An 18,207-nucleotide genomic window follows, 5' to 3' on the forward strand; every position below is an offset into this window, starting at 1 on the left:
GAGAAATAGACCCAGTCGTTAAATTGAATTATAGGTTAATGGAACTGAAGCTTTGTCCTAGGTTGAGTGACTGGCTAAGCTTGCCATGTGAATGCCCTCATGGACTCAGGCACCACAGGAAACTTCATAGACACACAGTATCTGTTAGATTGGGGTACTGCTACAGTTACGAAGGAGAAGTCTGAAGTAGTCAAGGCCGTTGAAGGAAAGGATTTGACCTCCGGACTCATTAGTTATCAAACTGAACCAGTAGACATGTCCTGTGCTACTGGCCATCGTGAAAGCATCACATTCAATGTAATGGATGCCCCGCAATTCAGGCTCATTCTAGGTCTTCCGTGGCTGGCTACCCACAACCTGCATATTGACTGGGTAACCAGAGTGATCTCTTTGGACTCAGAGCTCTGTGCATCTACTTGTTATCCAACACAAGAGTGAAATCAGAATAGAACTATCCAGGCGCATGACCTACCTTGGCAGCATCAGGCACCACCTATCCGGACCTAGTACCCAGAGAATATACTAACCTGATGCCGGTTTTCAATAAAAAAAGAGCCAATACTCCTTGAGAACTGTTTCATCCGACATACCAAATCCCTGGTTTCTTCTCCCCTTTAATTTGCAGCAAAGAAAGAGGGTGATTTAAGCCTATGTATAGATTACCAAGCAGTGAATGATATCACTGGAGGGAGCTGCTGACTAGAACATCAGACTGAATGCAACACAAATCCAGTGTTCAACTGATTATTCTGAGCCCAAAGGAGGAGGAAGCAGTTCAGCGATCAAACACTGCAGAGGGAGACAGTCAAGACTAATCAGGACATACATGCTTATTCCTTTCAATATGACCTCAGCATACATTCTCACAACATATAGGCTGGATGAGGATTCCATACTGGTCTTGCTGAATGCAATGGGAAATGTACTTGGAGTTAATGTACGCATAAGGATTGCTAGATTACCTCGAATGAAATTACTTCCAGTACTGCATTTTTTTTACTACAAATACATTTCAGGGACCAGTGGGCACTCTGCATGCTGTGGTACAATGCATATTTTGAAATGTGGTGAAGCAAGAATTACCAGTCTTGCTACATTTGGAATCACAATATACTACATTTCCACAGGATCCGGGGACAGTCAATAATGTTATTGTTAAATGTTGTGAAATTGGTGGGTTTCGTAACGTGAATGGTACATTGAACTGCATACACCCAGCATTAATAGTAGCACAAGCCAATGAACAGATATTTCACAATAGGAAACAGCAACATACAATAAATGTACAAATGGGTGTGATGTGGCTCTTGTCATCACACCTTTGTGTCCGTTTCCCTGGATCAACCCACGATTCGATTATACGCGGAAAAAGTATCATACAGAATCATTTATTTGTTGCAATGTTAAATCCTAAAGATGTCAATATTATTTTATTACAATAGTGACCCCTTGACACTCACCAGGCTTGCCTTTTATTTAAAAGGAGTATTGGCTGTTGGCTGCCTGCAGGGGGTTGGGCTAGGCATGCAGCTGTGCCCTGCGAGGAGTTGGTAGCAGGGCCTGGCCGAAGACCCCACTGTGCACATGGCAGTGGTGGCCGCCGATGGGCTGTAGGGTGCAGGGCCTGACCCTGAGCCCAACCGCAAACCATGGGGTTGGATACCTGCAAGGGGTCAGGTGTTTAAGCAGAGGAATGTGTGTGGCAATGGGTTGGCATAGTTAGTGAGGCTAATTAAATCTTACTTTACGTTAAAAAATAAAACAGAAATTCACTGAAAAAAACAAGCGGTAAAGGGAATGGAAGAATTCTTTTATCATAGGAAATGGATTAGTGTTAAAAGACATTATAATGATGTTTCTGCTTTTGCTTTGCCCAGTGTGAGCTAACCCTAATCATGCCATGCTGAATCTGCAGTTATACTAAATATTATGCATAAAATGTGTATAAAAACCAGTTTTGGGGATTTCAGGGTGACTTCTTATTTTCCTCCTGGGACTGTCCGATTTATTTAATACTTTTCGCCTCTCTTTCGAATGTTGTCAGTACACTAAATGAGTTAGACACTTAGAAGCTTTAGATATCTAACTGCTTAAATACGGGTTATTAATAGTCTGAATTCTGAGTTTGGGTTCTGTGTCTGGGTTATATGGCATTTTTTGCAAATGTTCGTATTGCCTATCTTACGAACTCTGTAATAAATCTTTAAAACTATTATTGATCTGGAACGTCATCAATGAGTGGCCCAGTTACTATTTGGGTTACGCTGCTAATTGAAAGGGACTGATGTTGTGGAAGGTGGTGTCTCCTGCCGCTAGATCAATAGAAAACTTGGAGCCGAATAATCATAGTTCATTTTTGGGGTGCCAAAATTATTGGACTTTGGTTGATTATTGGGGTTCAGCTCCCATGGGCACGAGTTCGTTACCTTAGGGCACAAGTTATAGGTACTTGAGAAAATTGGAAAAATGATAACTCCCCTCGCCGCCTGACCTGATGATCTGGGAACACTGTGTAAAGTATCGAAGGAAGTACGAAAGCTCGTAATGACTATGGACTCCAAGCTATCAATAAATGTCCAAGTGAACAAATTGGCAAGATCAAGCTTTGTTACTATAAAAACGCTGCGACAAATCTTCCCCCATCTATGATTTACACGCAAGGGCCAGGCAACCATCTCCCTTGTTCTCTCCAAACTTAATTACGCCAATAGCCTCTGCCACGGATCACCTTTGAAGACTATGAAAAGACTACAACGGATTCAAAACTCAGCTGCCAGACTACTCTTACATATAAAGCCACATGACTACATCGCCCATGCCTTGAAAGCCCTGCATTGGTTACCATTTGCCAGAAGATCCACGTTCAAGCTGCTTTGTATCATCCACAAAGCGATACATGGAACAGGACCGCTCTTCATCATGAATAAAATCACCAAACACATTCAATAAAGGAACCGCTGCACTAGAGTGGCACCTTGCCTCAAAATCCCAACGTACAAGAAAACCCCTGGGTGGCACATCCTTCTCTGTTCAAGCCGCCAAACTATGAAACTCTTTACCCCAACATAAAATCCACAGATAACCACCTTATCTTTAGAAAACTACTAAAGAATTGGCTCTTCCCCACATAACCATCACACGCAAACAGAAATATACAGAATATTCCCTATGTATATAATAAGCATTTATTTGGACTAAAGATATGTACCTATATATGTGTATTGCTTTGTATAAACGTGTATAATTGTGTTGAAAATATAGATATTTCTTAGTTCTGCTTAACAAATGTACACAATACTGATAGTTACATTAGTCTATGTTTTAACATGTATATAAGAGACTGCATAAATAAGTAAATCTTTTATCATAACTATTTATCTACAATTGCTTCACTGTAGAACCCCCCCCCCCCCAAAAAAAATTCAAAGTACAACACTTGAAAGCTGGAGTTTATTTAATGCATCTTTAATCTACATATACTACCTTCCTTATGTATATCTATACCTTCCATGTACTTATGTATCTATATATTTATTACTTTTCTTTTAATTCAGCATATCCAATGCACTACCCTATGTCTCACCCTATACCACTATCAATATATCCTCTACCTCAACTCTAGGACTTATCTCAAACTCATTCTTCTACTCTTTCCAATGCACTACCGTATTTCTCACCCCATACCTCTATCAACATATCCTCTACCTCCACTTTCTCATTCATCTCAAACCCTGTACCACTACTTTGATCCCCAAAATAACCCTTTCTAGACTCTTCCCTCTTACACCCCTCCTTGCATCATCTCATACCTCTTTTACTATTAAGATCTCCAAAACAAGCCTTTCTAAACCCTAACCTCTTACTATTCCCCTCCAATCCCCTTTTACTCACCCCTAAGCCCCTCCTACTGCTATGAACTAATAAAAAAGATTCCTGAACCTTCCCTCTTCTATCACTCCTTCCCTCTTCTATCCCTCCACTATTCATTTTCAATCCAAAAAACCGAATAACATATCCACCACTCCAATTAATTTCATACTTCCCTATACTAAATCCCCTCCACCTCTCCTTTACTCACCCCAAACCCCCTACTACAGCTATAAAATAAAAAAATAAACATAAATTCTAGACTCTTCCCTTTTCCTTCTCAATCCAAATAACTAACATATCCACCACTCAAATTACTTTCATAATTCACTATACTAATTCACCACTAATACTTTATGGGTTCTGGAGTAGCTTGCTACTCACCAAAAAAGAGCTTCAACACCTCATCAGGAGTAGCAAGAGCTATATAAATGCAAACCCTTTTCCCTCTTCTATTCCTCCACTATCCTTCTCAATCCTAATAACTGACTAACACATCCACCACTCAAATTATTTTCCTATTTCACAATACTAATTCACCACTAATCCTTTAAGGGTTCTGAGTAGCATGCTACTCGCAGAAAAAGTGATTTGACGCCTCGTCATGGGTAGTAAGCGCTATATAAATGCAGTTACAATACAATACAGTACAACTATAACTGGTGGATTTCAGTGCATTTGTCATGAAAAATGTTGTTTTAATTGACATTTTTATCTAACTGGAACGGCCCTTTAACCTTTGTTTTTTTTAATTAAATTCCCAAAATATTTTTTTAAGTAAAATATTATTTCTATATAGTTTTATGTCTAACTATAATATCACTTTAACCTTTTTTTCATTGAATAGCTTTCAAGACTGGTCCATTTAAATAAGAGCTACATAATAACAACCCTGAAAACTCGTGGCGAAACGGTCACCGCTACCCAACACACGTGCTATCGTAAGTCCGAGCAGGATAATGAAAAATTGGACATCATGGGGAAACCACAGCGGTCCAGAACCCGAAACAGCTCTCAACGCTCTTCGAAAAGGTTTACAAAACCCGAAAGAGACGCGCATTGCTATACACCAGGCTGCCACTGCACCTCTACAAAACACACCTTCGCAGGTTCTTGAACTAACGGATGAGGAAGAAAACATTAGGGCTGCAAAGTTTTGCCTATCACTAGCCATATCGGAGAAATCAACGGCCATTTTGGGCTCTAGTTTCCTCCTACTGAGTCCGTCCTTCCATTTCGGCACTGAAATGTGTCTAAGCGAACCCCCCGCTCCAAGATGGCTGTCGAATGTCTCGCGAGGCTTGTTACCAAGCCCGGTTGTTTCCATGGTAATTATATACAGAGCTCGGGGATCGGACGGTGGCCTTACGAGGTAAAGATTCCTCGACTGTTTGGGGCTTTACAATCAGTGTAGGAGATGGAAGAGGCAGAGGAGGGGCTGCAGGTAATAAGACCGGCGGGTGCCGGGGGAGGAGGGACGACGCAGGATCTACCGAGTGTGGGGACAGGGACGGTTTGTGTGACTGAGCTGCCGAGGTAGAGCCAAAGTTGTCCCAGAGACGCGGGGGGAGTGGATTGAACCCACGCTATAGACGACGTCGAAGTAGAACCTGGGACCACACCATAGTTGTCGAAGTTTGGGAGGCTGTATTGAGTGTACGGAATGTTGGGTATGCCCGAGCCTGTGGATCAGTGCTGATGGATGGATGTGGACGACGCCTGATCTCAGTTGTAAAGCCATGGCACTGACAGGGTGAAGAATTGGAGTGTGACTGCGAGACCACGTACAGCCAGAGAGTGATTCGTGCACGGCGTTACTGGTGTCATATTTATGTATGCCTTCTTACATAGCGCTGACATTACCCAAAGGTGCTAGAGCGACGTAAAGCAGACATATGTCGTAAGAAGGATAGTTACAGTGGGTTCAACATTACCAAATATAGTTCCATAATGTCAAGAAGTATAGGATGGTAAATCATTACAGAAAAAAACACATTGTACAAGAAGTATATCAACCGTGAATGGGTTGTAAGTGCCTGATGAAACGGAGGTAATGTCTCCCTATTGGAAATAATTAGCTGCAGTGTCTTACCTAAAATATTGTTAAAGGAGGGAGGCTTTTAGTTCAGTTTGGTAGGTCACCAGCAAGGTGGTAACATGTAGGTTTTTGAGATAAATGCGTTCCGAATTCTGGTTGCGCTACCCGAGAAGGATTGTGCCAAGAGTTGTTCCTTTTTAAAGGTCGGGGTTCTAGCATCCATGCTCCAGCGTTTCGCCTTGGTCTAGAACTTCCCGATAGCTTGAGTTTGTCTGACATGTAACAAGGAGTGGATTAGTGTAGGGCCTTATGGGTGATGCAAACAGTCGTGTATATAGCCCTGGCTTAAATAGGCAGTAATCAGTGGAGAGGGGCCAGCATAGGTGTGATGTTTTCTGGCCCCACAAACAAAGTGAGCTGCAAAGTGTAGGTTCGATTTCTGGGGATGAAATTGGTTTTGGGGAGACCAGTCAAGGAAAAGTTACAATAGTCGATTCTGAAGAGCACCTTGTTATGAGCAAGAGATTTCAGATCTTGTTCTGGAATGTAGCGCCTAGAGCATTGGAGTTACTGGAAGCACTTACAGCCAATGTGAATTATTGAAAAAGATTTGAGTTTAGCAAGTTGTGCTTGCGCCATATGTAGGCACGTGTTGGTCATAGTTACGCCCATGGAATTCTGTGTCAGGGGTGTACTGATCGTATTAATTATATTGTCATATTAGATATGATCGCACTGTCTGGACAAAGGTTTCACTTCATTAGTACCAGTTCTACGTCCAAATACAGCAATCTACTGAAAAATGAGCAGTCAGCCTTTGCAAAGGACCGTCCCCTGTGCAGCAGCACGTTAGAGTTTTTAGCAACTTTTTGATCCGTTTGAGCGAGAACTTTTTTTTGTTAAAATCTTTAGACTACTCAGTATATGAAGAATTATGTGGCAAATATGGCAAATTCATTGTTATGTGGAAAGTGCAGTGGCATCAGATTCTCATAATTCCAGGGTCCCTGACCATAATTCACTTGCCGAACATATGCTGTCGCTGTCTATGTTCGTCCAAACCTACAGAGGTCATTGTTCCCTTTCAGCTTCAATGGATATCTGAACACATCTCCATAATCCAGAAAATTGAGCTTTTTATCACTCACAAACTAAAAAAATTAATTTGCTCCATAACAAGGCTTTGCTGCACCTACCACAGTAAATCTTTGGGTGGTACTGTTGACACCACATTCTCGCGTACCTCAAATAAATACAGTAATAAAACCTGCTAAGTTCCACCTCCATTCCCTCAATTAATCAAATACACATTTTTCTTAGAGAACACTAGTTCACATTGTAGGTAGCTGGGTTGCTATTGCAGTAACCCACCACTTTTTGCCAGATTTCTGATGCACTTTGAGTTGATGTGCCATGGGTCCCTGTCAATCAGGTTCCCAGGGCCTGTGTTCTTTCCCAAAACTGTACCTTGTACCCCCAATTGGCACCTCTTATGGCATCATGTAAGTCCCTTGTAAAAGGTACCATGGGTACCAATGGCACTGTGACCAGGGAAGGCCTCTTAGGCCTGCAGCACATATTGTGCCACCCTTAGAGGTTAGGTACCTTAACACACACGTTCTGCCATTGCAGGCTGCATGTTTTGGTGCAGAGAAAAGTGAAGAGTCAACCCACTGCCTATGGTATTGGTAAGACACCAAAACAGCTGGGTGCACTATACCACTGGTGAGGGTATAGTTGAATGAGCACTGTACCCCTACAGTGTCTTAAGTCGTAAGTGCAGTAAAGCCATAACAAGTATATGGTATGGGAGTTTGTCATTACAAACTCCACAGCACCATAATGGCTTTACTGAATTCTGGGAAGTTTGGTATCAAACTTCTCAGCATAATAAACCCACACTCAGGCCAGTGTGGGATTTATTATACAATGCACTCAGAGGGCTTCTTAGAGATGCCCCTGAAAAACAAACAACATTTGGTGGCGTCTCTGACTGGTAAACAGCCTGTCACCACAAGCCATGTTTCCGGACCCCTGGGGTGGGAGCCTTCTCTCCCTGAGCCCAGAAACAAATCCTTTCCTGGGCGGAGGTGGTCACACCTCCCCCAGGCCAGGAAGAGCCATCTGTGGCATGGGAGCTTCAAAGGCCTTGCCGCCTTTGTAACGTGACCCCCAGCCTCTCCTGCTAACAGGAGCATGCCCCCTTCCTGTGTCCCCTCCTTTTTGGCTGGAAGGCAGGCAGGAAAAATTAGAACAGCCCAGAAGGTGTGCCCACCTCTGGCAACCCCACGCCTCAGGTGGGGGAGGCGAGGTGAAGCGCACTCTTCTGTGCCTGCCATCTTGCAGATGGCAGGCACTCTCCAATCAGGATTAGCGATTGTGCCCACTCCCCCCACGTGGGGCGAGCACACCAAGGGTGTAGTCACCCTAAGGTCAGTAGTCCATTGGCTACTGACCTAGAGACCCCTAAAGCGCCCCCTAAATACAGTGTTTAGGGGGTAGCCCTGAACCAAGAACATATTCTGGCAACCTACGAAGAAGAAGGATGAAAGAAGACGCCCACTTGAGGAGCCTGCAGAGAAGAACTGGCTTGGCCCCAGCCCTACCGGCCCGTCTGCAGTATCCAGAGATCCTGTGCCAAAAGTCACCTTCTCCTTCGGCCAGCGACCTCCAGAACCCCTGGGAGGACAGACTGCCTTCCACAAATACTGGACAAATACTGGACCCCCTGTGAACCGCAGCTCTGTGCAAAAGAAACAGCCAAGAAAGACACAGAGCCTTCTGAGGACAAAGAAGCCTGACGCCTGGAACCACCACTGCACCTGACACCTACGGCCGAGTTTCCCAGCGAGGTCCCCTAGAGCTCAAGAGTCTTAAGTCCACTGTAGGGTTGACCCCTCCAGGACTACTCAATGGCACCTGCAGCCTCTGCACGGAGACCCCCCAAACACGAGTGGCCCAGTAAGGTGAAATCTGACCTTAAAAGACACCCCTGCAGTCAGCCGTCCTGCGCCCTGGAGAAGAGAACCCGAGGTGCACCTACGTCCCTGAGCCCTCCAATTTACCTGCCTAGCTGTTGGTTCCTCCCAGAAGTCTTCCTGCACCGAGCCTGCAGCCAAAATCCCAAACTGGCAACTCAACGCCAAAACAGCACCATGCACCCAGGTGCCCCTGTGCTGCTATGAGTGCACCTTGTGTGCTAAACTGGATCCCCCTTTGCCCTGAGCTTCAGTCCAGGAGCTTTGCTCCCACAACCTTGTGGCCTGCTCGTGAGCAGCCACCACCCTGAGGCCCCCTATTCAACATTGGATAACATTGGGCCTCAGCACTCTGCTCCCGGCCTCCCTAGTGCCGCTGAGGATGTTCTGACAGTACATCGTCGACACTGGGGTAACCCTGTTTCTAACCCCAGAATACCAACTCCCACAAACAAGTACTTACCTGAAACTGATAACTTCATTTTCTCCCATAGGATTGCATTGGCTGCTTTTCCTTGAAAATTCTTCTGGGGAGTTGGTTTGTATGAAAGTTTGAAAAACTGCAAATGTACGAAAAGTGAATACTTACCTTTTTGTCTAGGAAATGTCTCAGTATGATATCTATGCATATCACATTGATTAGAAAAAGTAACGTAAAAAGTAATCTAAGAATTAATAGGTATTGTAATCTACAAAGTAACTGAAAAGTAATTCTGATTATTGACTTTCCTGCAAAAAAAACAACTGCATTTGACCCTGCATTCAACTGTAATTAATTGCATAAGTATTGCAAAGTATTAGTTCAATTACCTGCATCAGGCCTGGCTTGGTTCTAGAAATAAAATAACAAAATAATATTTTTATAAAAACAAATTGGTCTGAGTTAAATTTTTGAGTGTGTGACAGCATTTCTTGCTTGAGTTTAAACAATAAATGCTTACCACTGCCCTCTGATAAAGCCTTACTGCTCACCCACACTGCCACAAATAGAGAGTAAGGTGCTATCTACTTTTACCTCAGCCTACCTTTGGGGTTCCATTGGACTCTGTGCACACTATACCTCATTTTGGTACGGTATATACAGAGCCAGCTTCCTACACACATTCTTCACTTTTCCCAGCTAGACTTTGGAAATGCTATGCTAGCAGGGTCCTTTTCATATTAATGTGCTCAAATAGCAAAGTGGCAACTATTATCATCTTCATAAAATGCAATTACATTCAGACGTATTAAGAGATATGAACTGGCTTCCAATCAAAACTAAGATAACATTTAGAATGTGCTGCAATGCGCATAAAGCCACTCACCCAGCTAATTGCTTATCGTCTTAGGAGCACAGAGAACTTGGGAGCAGAAAATGTACTATGTCTTGAAGCTCCGAGATTTAAAAACTTCCTAAACAAAATAAATCCGTCACAGTTGCTGTAACATCATTTTTGAAACATACAACCAGTAAATTTAAGAATTTAATCTATTCTTTTTTTTTTTTTGTTTAGAAAATATATTATAAATCTCCCTATAGTAAATTCTTTTATTTTTTTATTTTTTTTTATTGGGAATATAAGAGCAATTACAATGAATAGAAAACATTATTGAATTAATCCGGATATAAAAGCAGCAGTTCTTTAAATGTCAGACTCAACAGAGATATACAGTCAATAGATAATACGGTTAGACATACATATTCAGACAGCACAATAAAACAGGACCAAATTCATCTTATTTACAATTCATAAAAGTTTGATCTTAAAAGGATACGCATGGAGATAATAGCCCATAAAAAGAAAGATTTCATCTAGACTATTACAACTTCGACTGCCTCCAGTCTGTGACAGGGGCCCAGAACCTTCTTCCAAAATCCCGTGTTTTTAAACCCTTTTGTTCATACAGGCAGGACTCAATATTATGAATTCCAAGCAGCCTGGAGAGCCACATTTGGAAGGATGGAGCCGTGATATCCTTCCATCCTGCCGAGATTAAAAGCCTGAGCACAGCCACGGATATAAAATCAATGCTTCTTCCTCTTTCCCCAGTTTTAAATTAGTCAGTGCCCAAAATCATTAGAGTAGGGGATAGATCGATCTTATGACCTAGCAGTCCCTCCCAAAAATTTTCAATCTCGTTCTTAACTGGGGTTAAAAGGTTGCAGTTAAAAAACATATGTAATAGGTCTGCTTGACCATTCCCGCACCTTGGACACGTATCGTCGGCCCTGACCCCCCATGCAAATAATTTCGCTGGGATATAGTACAGATTAAATACCGTTTTGTAATGTTGGGCCTTTAAATTTGTGGCTCTAAAAATCTTTTTATTCAACAATAGGGCCTGGTCAACATCTATATCTGGATTTCCCAATTTTCTAGCCCAGGCTACCTCGGTCTTATCCACATCATCTTGGATCTCTGAAATAAGAATGTTATACAGGATCCTAATTTTTTTACACCCTCTTGTCAGTGCATCCAGTGTGGGGCTTATAGCGGGAGGTAGCACTTTTGGTCTCTGAGCCTTCAATGAGCGTACCATTTGGGTGTAAACAAACCAATGATTGTCTGGGATTCCAAAACTATTTTGTAGGGCATCAAATCTTACTATCCCCTCTCCATCCATTAATTGCCCCAACGATTTAATGCCCAATCCTCCCCAAACTTTGAAAGTCCTATCTGCTTCTATTGCTGAGAGGAGGCTTGAGTTATGAATATGTAGATATGGATTGATTTTGGGGATGTTACAGAACTTTTTACAAGCCTTCCAAACTTGCCAGACACCTTCAATATTCTTATACCTCGCCTTTTTGTAAAATCTACGGTCAATTTCGCATAACATTAAACCCAACGCCTTTCTTCCTAACAATAGCTCAAATATAGATGGGGGACATTCAATTTCTGTAGTTAAGTCATTAAGATAAGTCTCTTGCTGAAAAAGCACTGTCATTTGGGTCAGAAGACAGGTCCAATGATACAATTTTAGGTTGGGTAGAGCCAACCCCCCCCCTATCTTTCGGGAGGGACAACAAATTAGTGGACCGCCTTACCTTCCCAAATTGCCAAATAAATTTGATAAACATTGATTCCATATTCATAATTATTTTCTCCTCGAGAAATAAAGGTATGGCCCGAAATAAATATAATACCTTAGGAAACATTGTCATTTTGACAGCATTCACCCTCCCAATCAATGATAGATGTAGCCCGTCCCACCTTCTCAAATCGGATTTAATTGATTTAATAAGTGGTGTATAATTTTCTTCCACAATTTTATCTACAGAGGCATTAATTTTCACCTCTAGATATACTGCTGCGTCTACAAATCTAGGATCAGATTTCACAATGTTTTTTGTGCAGATAATCTGGGTCTTCGCTTCATTTAATAAGTACCCCGAGGTAGCACCAAATTTTTTCGTCAGACCTGACAGGACCTCCATTGCCTGCTGGGGATCGGATGAGAATACCGCGATATCATCCGCGTATGCTAAAACTTTATTTTCATATTCATTAAAAACCACTGGTCTTAACCTGGAACACCCTAATATAGCCTGGATTAACGGATCAATATAAAGGGAAAAAAGAATCGGGGAGCACGGGCACCCTTGACGGGTTCCTCTCTTTATTGAAAACAGGTTCGATTTCTCACCCATAATCGTCAGTCTAGCAACTGGATCTTGGTACATCGCCCTTAGTGCTCTAATAGTTTTCTGCCCAAACCCTTTTCTTGCTAAGATATCCCAAAGAAAGCTCCAGACCACCGGATCAAAGGCCTTCTCTGCGTCGAGCAGGATCATGGCCATCTCCCCTCCCGTGGCAGCATGGGCATCAAATAAAGCTATAGCTCTGCTGGTATGATCCGTCGTTCCACGTCCGGGGACGAACCCATGCTGCCAAGGGGAAACGAGACCGCCTATGATCCTGCCCAACCTCAAAGCCCAGATCTTAGAATATAGCTTGGTGTCAGTGTTAATAAGCGAGATAGGTCTATATGACCCTGGATTCTCACTGGGTTTCCCTTTTTTATGGAAGATAATGATGTTTGTCTCTTTCCATGAGTCCGGGGTCTGCCCAGAACAAACAATCCCATTAAAAAGATCTACAAGAAGAAGAATGATTTCCGATTCTATGCTCTTATAAACCTCCAGGGGAATGCCGTTGGGGCCTGCAGCCTTTCCCGAGGCCAACTCATGTGAGGCAGTCTTAATCTCCAATTGGGTAATATCCTTGTCTAGTTCTTCTTGTAGTAAGGTATCAAGGCGTGGTCCTGAATCTTCAATACTATCCTGCTGTTCTCAGTCCCTAGCCTCCTCGTCGTATAGTCTCTGATAAAATTCTCTAAAAACATATAGAATCTCTTTAGCTTCAGTATATTCTTTACCCCTTTCCACTGTCTTTGAGATTACATTTTTGGACTTCTCTTGTCTTAAACGGAGAGCAAGAGCTCTACCGGCATGTTCGCCTGTTTCATAACGGTTGGTCTAGTAGCCTGATAATCCCCTATTGCCTTTTGGGTAACCAATTTCTGTAATTCTGCCTTAGTAGCAGAGAGGGCATTATAGCTATTGCTTCCATCCCCACCTGATGCTATAATCTTGACATGCTCTTCTTCAATAATCGTTAATCTCTCCAGCAGTTGGGTTTCCTCCATCCTATCTTCCTTTTTCAATTTTACTGAAAAACTAACGGTCTCCCCTCTCAAAGCTGTTTTGAAAGATTCCCATACTATATTACGAGAGGCGCTATATTTATTAGCATCAAAAAAGGCTTCCAACCAGTTCTTAATATGGGCTACAAATCTTGGATCTGCCAATAGTCTCCTCTCAAAGGTCCAGGAGGATTTCAATCTTTCACCACCAACCCTTTTATACTGAATTACCAACGGGTTGTGATCCGACAGCACCCTCGGTAACCTAGTGATGGTAACTCTATTGATTTCTGAAGAGGAGATAAACAAATAGTCCAATTTGGAATGCTTCTGGGCTGGATTCGAGAAGTAGGTAAAGCCGGGGTTTTGTGGTTCTTTTGTGCCCCAAACATCGGTTAAAGTCAATGATCCCATAAGTGCCTTGATCGCCCTGAAGACCCTAGGTTTTCGTCCGACATACTTTGCATTATCATCCCAGTTAGCTGAGATATTTAGATCTCCACAAACTATTAGAGGTCCCGGCCAACCGACTAATTCAATCTCCAAGAAATCAAAAATCTCTGGGTCATCCCCGTTAGAACCATAGATTACACACAAAGTTAGGCCAATTTCCGACTCTGAGATAACCCATCTCCCATGGCTATCTGCCTTCACCCTTTTGACGCCACCCAGGGATTTCCTAACCAAAATGGCTACCCCCCTGATCATAGTAGATTGTGAGGAACAGGCGACCAACTCGAAACCGTTTAAGAACAAAAGGTTCCTCTTCGCCCAAGGGAGATGCGTCTCCTGGAGACAGAGCACGTCTATTTTATTAAATTTAACAAAGTGGGCCAGTCTTTGTCTCTTCCTCCAGTCATTTAGGCCACCCACATTTAAAGTACAGATACTACAGTCTATCATCTCGACTTTTGTTTTGACGTCCCTGTGAGCCCTGTCGCTTAGGTCTATTATATTTGATTGTCTGCTCTTTTTGTCCGGGTAAATCAACCAAAACAGTAATGCATTTTATATTCCCTTTTTCCATTTTCAACCTTCTGCACCCCCCACCCTCCCTCTCCCACACCCCCCTTCCCTACTCCCCGACCCACCTACCTCTACCCCCCCCACTCTGTGAGGCGCACAGATCTAGTCTGTGCATGTGATGGATGTGCATTGTTTACGACGAGGACGGCTAGACCTACCTTACTAGTACCTACAAACCAAAGAAACCCAAAGAGAAAAAAAAGAAAAAAAAATTACATTCAAAAGTTTTGCACACACAGAGCCATTACCAGTGATCTAACGATGCATCAATTTATACCTATTGTACCATTTGTGATATAATTAAACTGTCAATTTATCTGGATCTATTTGCCCAGGCTATCTAGATACTCCTTAGCCTTCACTTCTGAGGAAAAACACAGCGTTTTCCCTTCATTAATTACTTTTAGCTGTGCTGGGTTAATCAAATAGCTTGAAGTTTCTTATCCTGAAAGGGTTTTATCAGCCCTCTAAGACGCCAGCGTCTTTCCACAGTCGCGTGGCAAAAGTCCGGGCGGACAAAGAACGACACACCATCTACATTTCTCCTGGCATCAGGTCTCGCCTTATCCGCAATTGCCTGTCGTAGGACAAAGTTACCCAGAAAAATCAGTACTGCCCTGGGTTTATCCCCATCCCTGGCGTTCCTTCGTAGTTTGAAGGGAAATCGGTGCACTCTTTGTAGCTCTTTTGGCCAGTCCCAACTAGACAGCTCAGGAAAGGCTTGTTGAAAAAGCTTGATGATATAAGCCCTTATGTCCAAACCTTCTGCCCCCTCAGGAATTCCTAAAACTCTCAGGTTATTTCTTCGGAGCCTGTTTTCCATCTCCTCCAGCTTCCACTGTATATCTGTCACCTGAGAGCATTGAGCATCGACCTTGGATACAGCTCCTGCCACCGCAGTTTCTGTTGCCATCACACGCTCCTCCAGGTTTGACACTATCTCCCGTAGTGGCACAAGCTTTAGATAATTTCCGCACCACTCCCTGCATTTTCCTCATCGCAGCTTGCGATTTCCGACTATCCTGGCGCGTCTCCTCTATGTGAGCTAAAATCTCTTGGTGTATCGACTCTAACAGGGACAGTTGTTTTTGCTCCAACAGGGGACTGCCCATTAGAGGCTGAGCGGAAGAGTGGTCCCAACTTAATTCTCTTTGCGCTTGCTCCTGCCCCCAAGCAGCCTTCTTAGTTTTCATGGCGGTGGCTGGCAAATCATTCTCTGGGTCTGTATCTGACTCATCACACGAACTATGTTCCTCATCCTCTTCTGACCACTCTCCTCCGCCGTCAGAGACCGAGAAAAAAGCCTCACTAAGTTCACTCTCCTTTTCACCAGTGGCTCCCACTGTTGCCCCATCAATTACATCTTCAATCTCAACAACAGGGGGTTCTAACGGAATTTCTAATGAGCTAGGTAGTCCTTCTACTCCCGCAGATTTAGACTCCCCAGTATTCGAGGCCCCCAAAACCGGAACCAGGTTTTCTCTACTATTAGGTAACACCTCTTTTGCACAAACAGCTTCAACGGGAGTTCCTTCACGGGGTACTTGAGTTATAAGGGGTACAGCATTGTTCCCTGATATATTCTGCTCATCCAGAGGAGTACTCTCTCCTAAAACCTTCTGCCCCTTCTCCTTACCCGCCTTAACCAGCATATCCAGAACTGAAGCGATAGCCAATCGGGTTTTGGGGGCTCCCTGCTGTCTCTTTCTTTGCTGATCTTGCGAGGAAAGCTCTTCTCCGTGCCCTACGTCTGATATCTCTGTCTCCACATCATCTTTAGGCACTTTCTTCCTGGCATTGCCTGTTTTCGAGCTGGGATTTTGTTTAGGGGCCATTTCGTACTGGCGCCACCTCTGCTGCCGATAGTCAGCCCGACCGCAATCCTCAGTGTATTCCAAGCAAGGGTTACGCTTCCTCTCACAACTCGGCCGGCGCCGCGTCTGTTTCCGAATCTGCAGCTGACTCCGCCCACCTCTCGGCTCGCAGCAGCCAGGAATGACAGCCTCCAGCGCCCGCAACAAGGCCCTCAGACACTGCCTCGCGGACCCGAACCGAGCGAGGGTCATCCACATTACACCACTCCAGCGCCAAACAAGCCTCAAAGCAAGGTATGCTTGAGCCTTATATCGTTATTCGAACTGGTGGGTTGCTCTGCTGTACACCGTGGGTTTCATCTATGATAGCGTTCTCGCCGCAACAGCTCTGCACTGGCCACTCAAGCGGCCGCCATCTTGCGTCCCTATAGTAAATTCTAATATACTGTTGTATCTGACCTCCTCAATAATTTCTTATATTCTACTGTTTGTTCTTAATGCCACTGTAATTTAAAATGTGATACTTGGGGCCTTATTTAAAAGCCTATGTGGAGTTACCAAAAAACTCAGTGAGATTCCGCGGAGTTCCGCAACCTGACAGAGTAACTTTAACCAGAGAGTTTGAATGCAGTACTTGCTCTGAAAATATTTCACATAGTCAATTCTATTTTCTCCTTTGCCTAATTTCCCAGCAAGTAAATGTAGAGGGGATTAGCTAAACATGTATACCAAAGTACCTGTATTACTGCAACACAAGCTAAGTTTGGCAAAACCCCATAACTGAAATGCTAATGTACTTGTTTATAAAAAATGTATAAAATACTTTGAAATCAAAAAATAAGAGCTGATCTATACTATCTGTTGCCAGTAGATGGTGCAATTGAGCTACAAAGGAATGTAGAAATTATTTGGAAAAGCGATCGTCTGCATATTTATTTTCCCCCATCAAAAATATCACCTGAATATAGTCATCAATATAGCCCTGGAAGAGCATGCTTACAAATGGGCACACTAAGCTGTGATTAACTACTTTCTGGAACTAGAAACATTCCCACACGACCACCCCACACTCCTTTCATCGCGCAATAACTCACTGTCCACAACTTCTTTATTAACAAGAAAGGCCACTTTATTAAGACAGGTGCAAAATAAAATCTTTATCCAGAAAGCATTTTGCTATTCATTTTAATAAACCAAAATCCCCAACTTAGCTTAGCATCCCTATGAAAGATGAAACCCCAACAAAGTTAACCCAACCAAACCCAGAAGGAACTGACTCCTGTTGATACCCCCTCATTTCCTTTTGCTGAGTACCCCACCTCCCACATTTGAGGATGGACAAACCCGCTCCAGGCTGCCCACCCCCAGAAAAATCCGCCAACCAGGAAAACCGAAGAGTTTTCCTGCCCCACCAAGGAGAAAATTCAGGCCCGCCTGGTAGAGCACCACAAATGTTCCTTCCATATCTCAGCAATCAAATCCCATAATTCCAGCAAATAAAATGCTTGCCCCATCTGTGACAGGTGGACCCCATCTTCTCTGAAAAGATGCCCTTCAGTACTTCGTATATTAGTGTGAGATAAAACCTTGACCCCCATGCCCCCACCAAAAATTTGCATTGCTCTATTAAGTTTTCTTCTCGCTTTTTCCAGTGCTGCATGATTTTGTGCTCATCTCCAGTGCAGCCGCCATATGAATTCCGTCAAAACCACCGTGGTGCTCACCCACGTTTCTTAGATGACGGACAGATCCAATTTCATTAAGTTAATCAGTCAGGCCAGATAAGTCTACAAGATCGTTCTCGCCAAGTTGAATGATCAGCAAATCCGGAGGGCCCCCCGTGAACACAACCCAG

The 18,207-nt window shown here is 43.4% G+C and overlaps 1 protein-coding gene across 6 annotated transcripts in view; it reads left to right on the forward strand.

Annotated features, from left to right (window-relative positions):
• Positions 1-4,819: 4,819 nt before the first annotated feature.
• IFT46 (intraflagellar transport 46) overlaps positions 4,820-18,207 on the forward strand; it is a 119,564-nt gene continuing 106,176 nt past the window's right edge. For 2 of the 6 annotated variants that reach the window (XM_078682234.1, XM_078682235.1), the window contains exon 1: positions 4,820-5,195. In XM_078682234.1, the coding sequence (XP_078538360.1) occupies positions 4,827-5,195 (369 nt within the window). In that variant the 5' untranslated portion in view covers positions 4,820-4,826. The other 4 variants (XM_078682236.1, XM_078682238.1, XM_078682239.1 and 1 more) reach the window with 3 other exon arrangements.

This window comes from Lissotriton helveticus, chromosome 3_1, assembly GCF_964261635.1.
Source record: "Lissotriton helveticus chromosome 3_1, aLisHel1.1, whole genome shotgun sequence".
Classification (NCBI taxonomy): domain Eukaryota; kingdom Metazoa; phylum Chordata; class Amphibia; order Caudata; family Salamandridae; genus Lissotriton; species Lissotriton helveticus.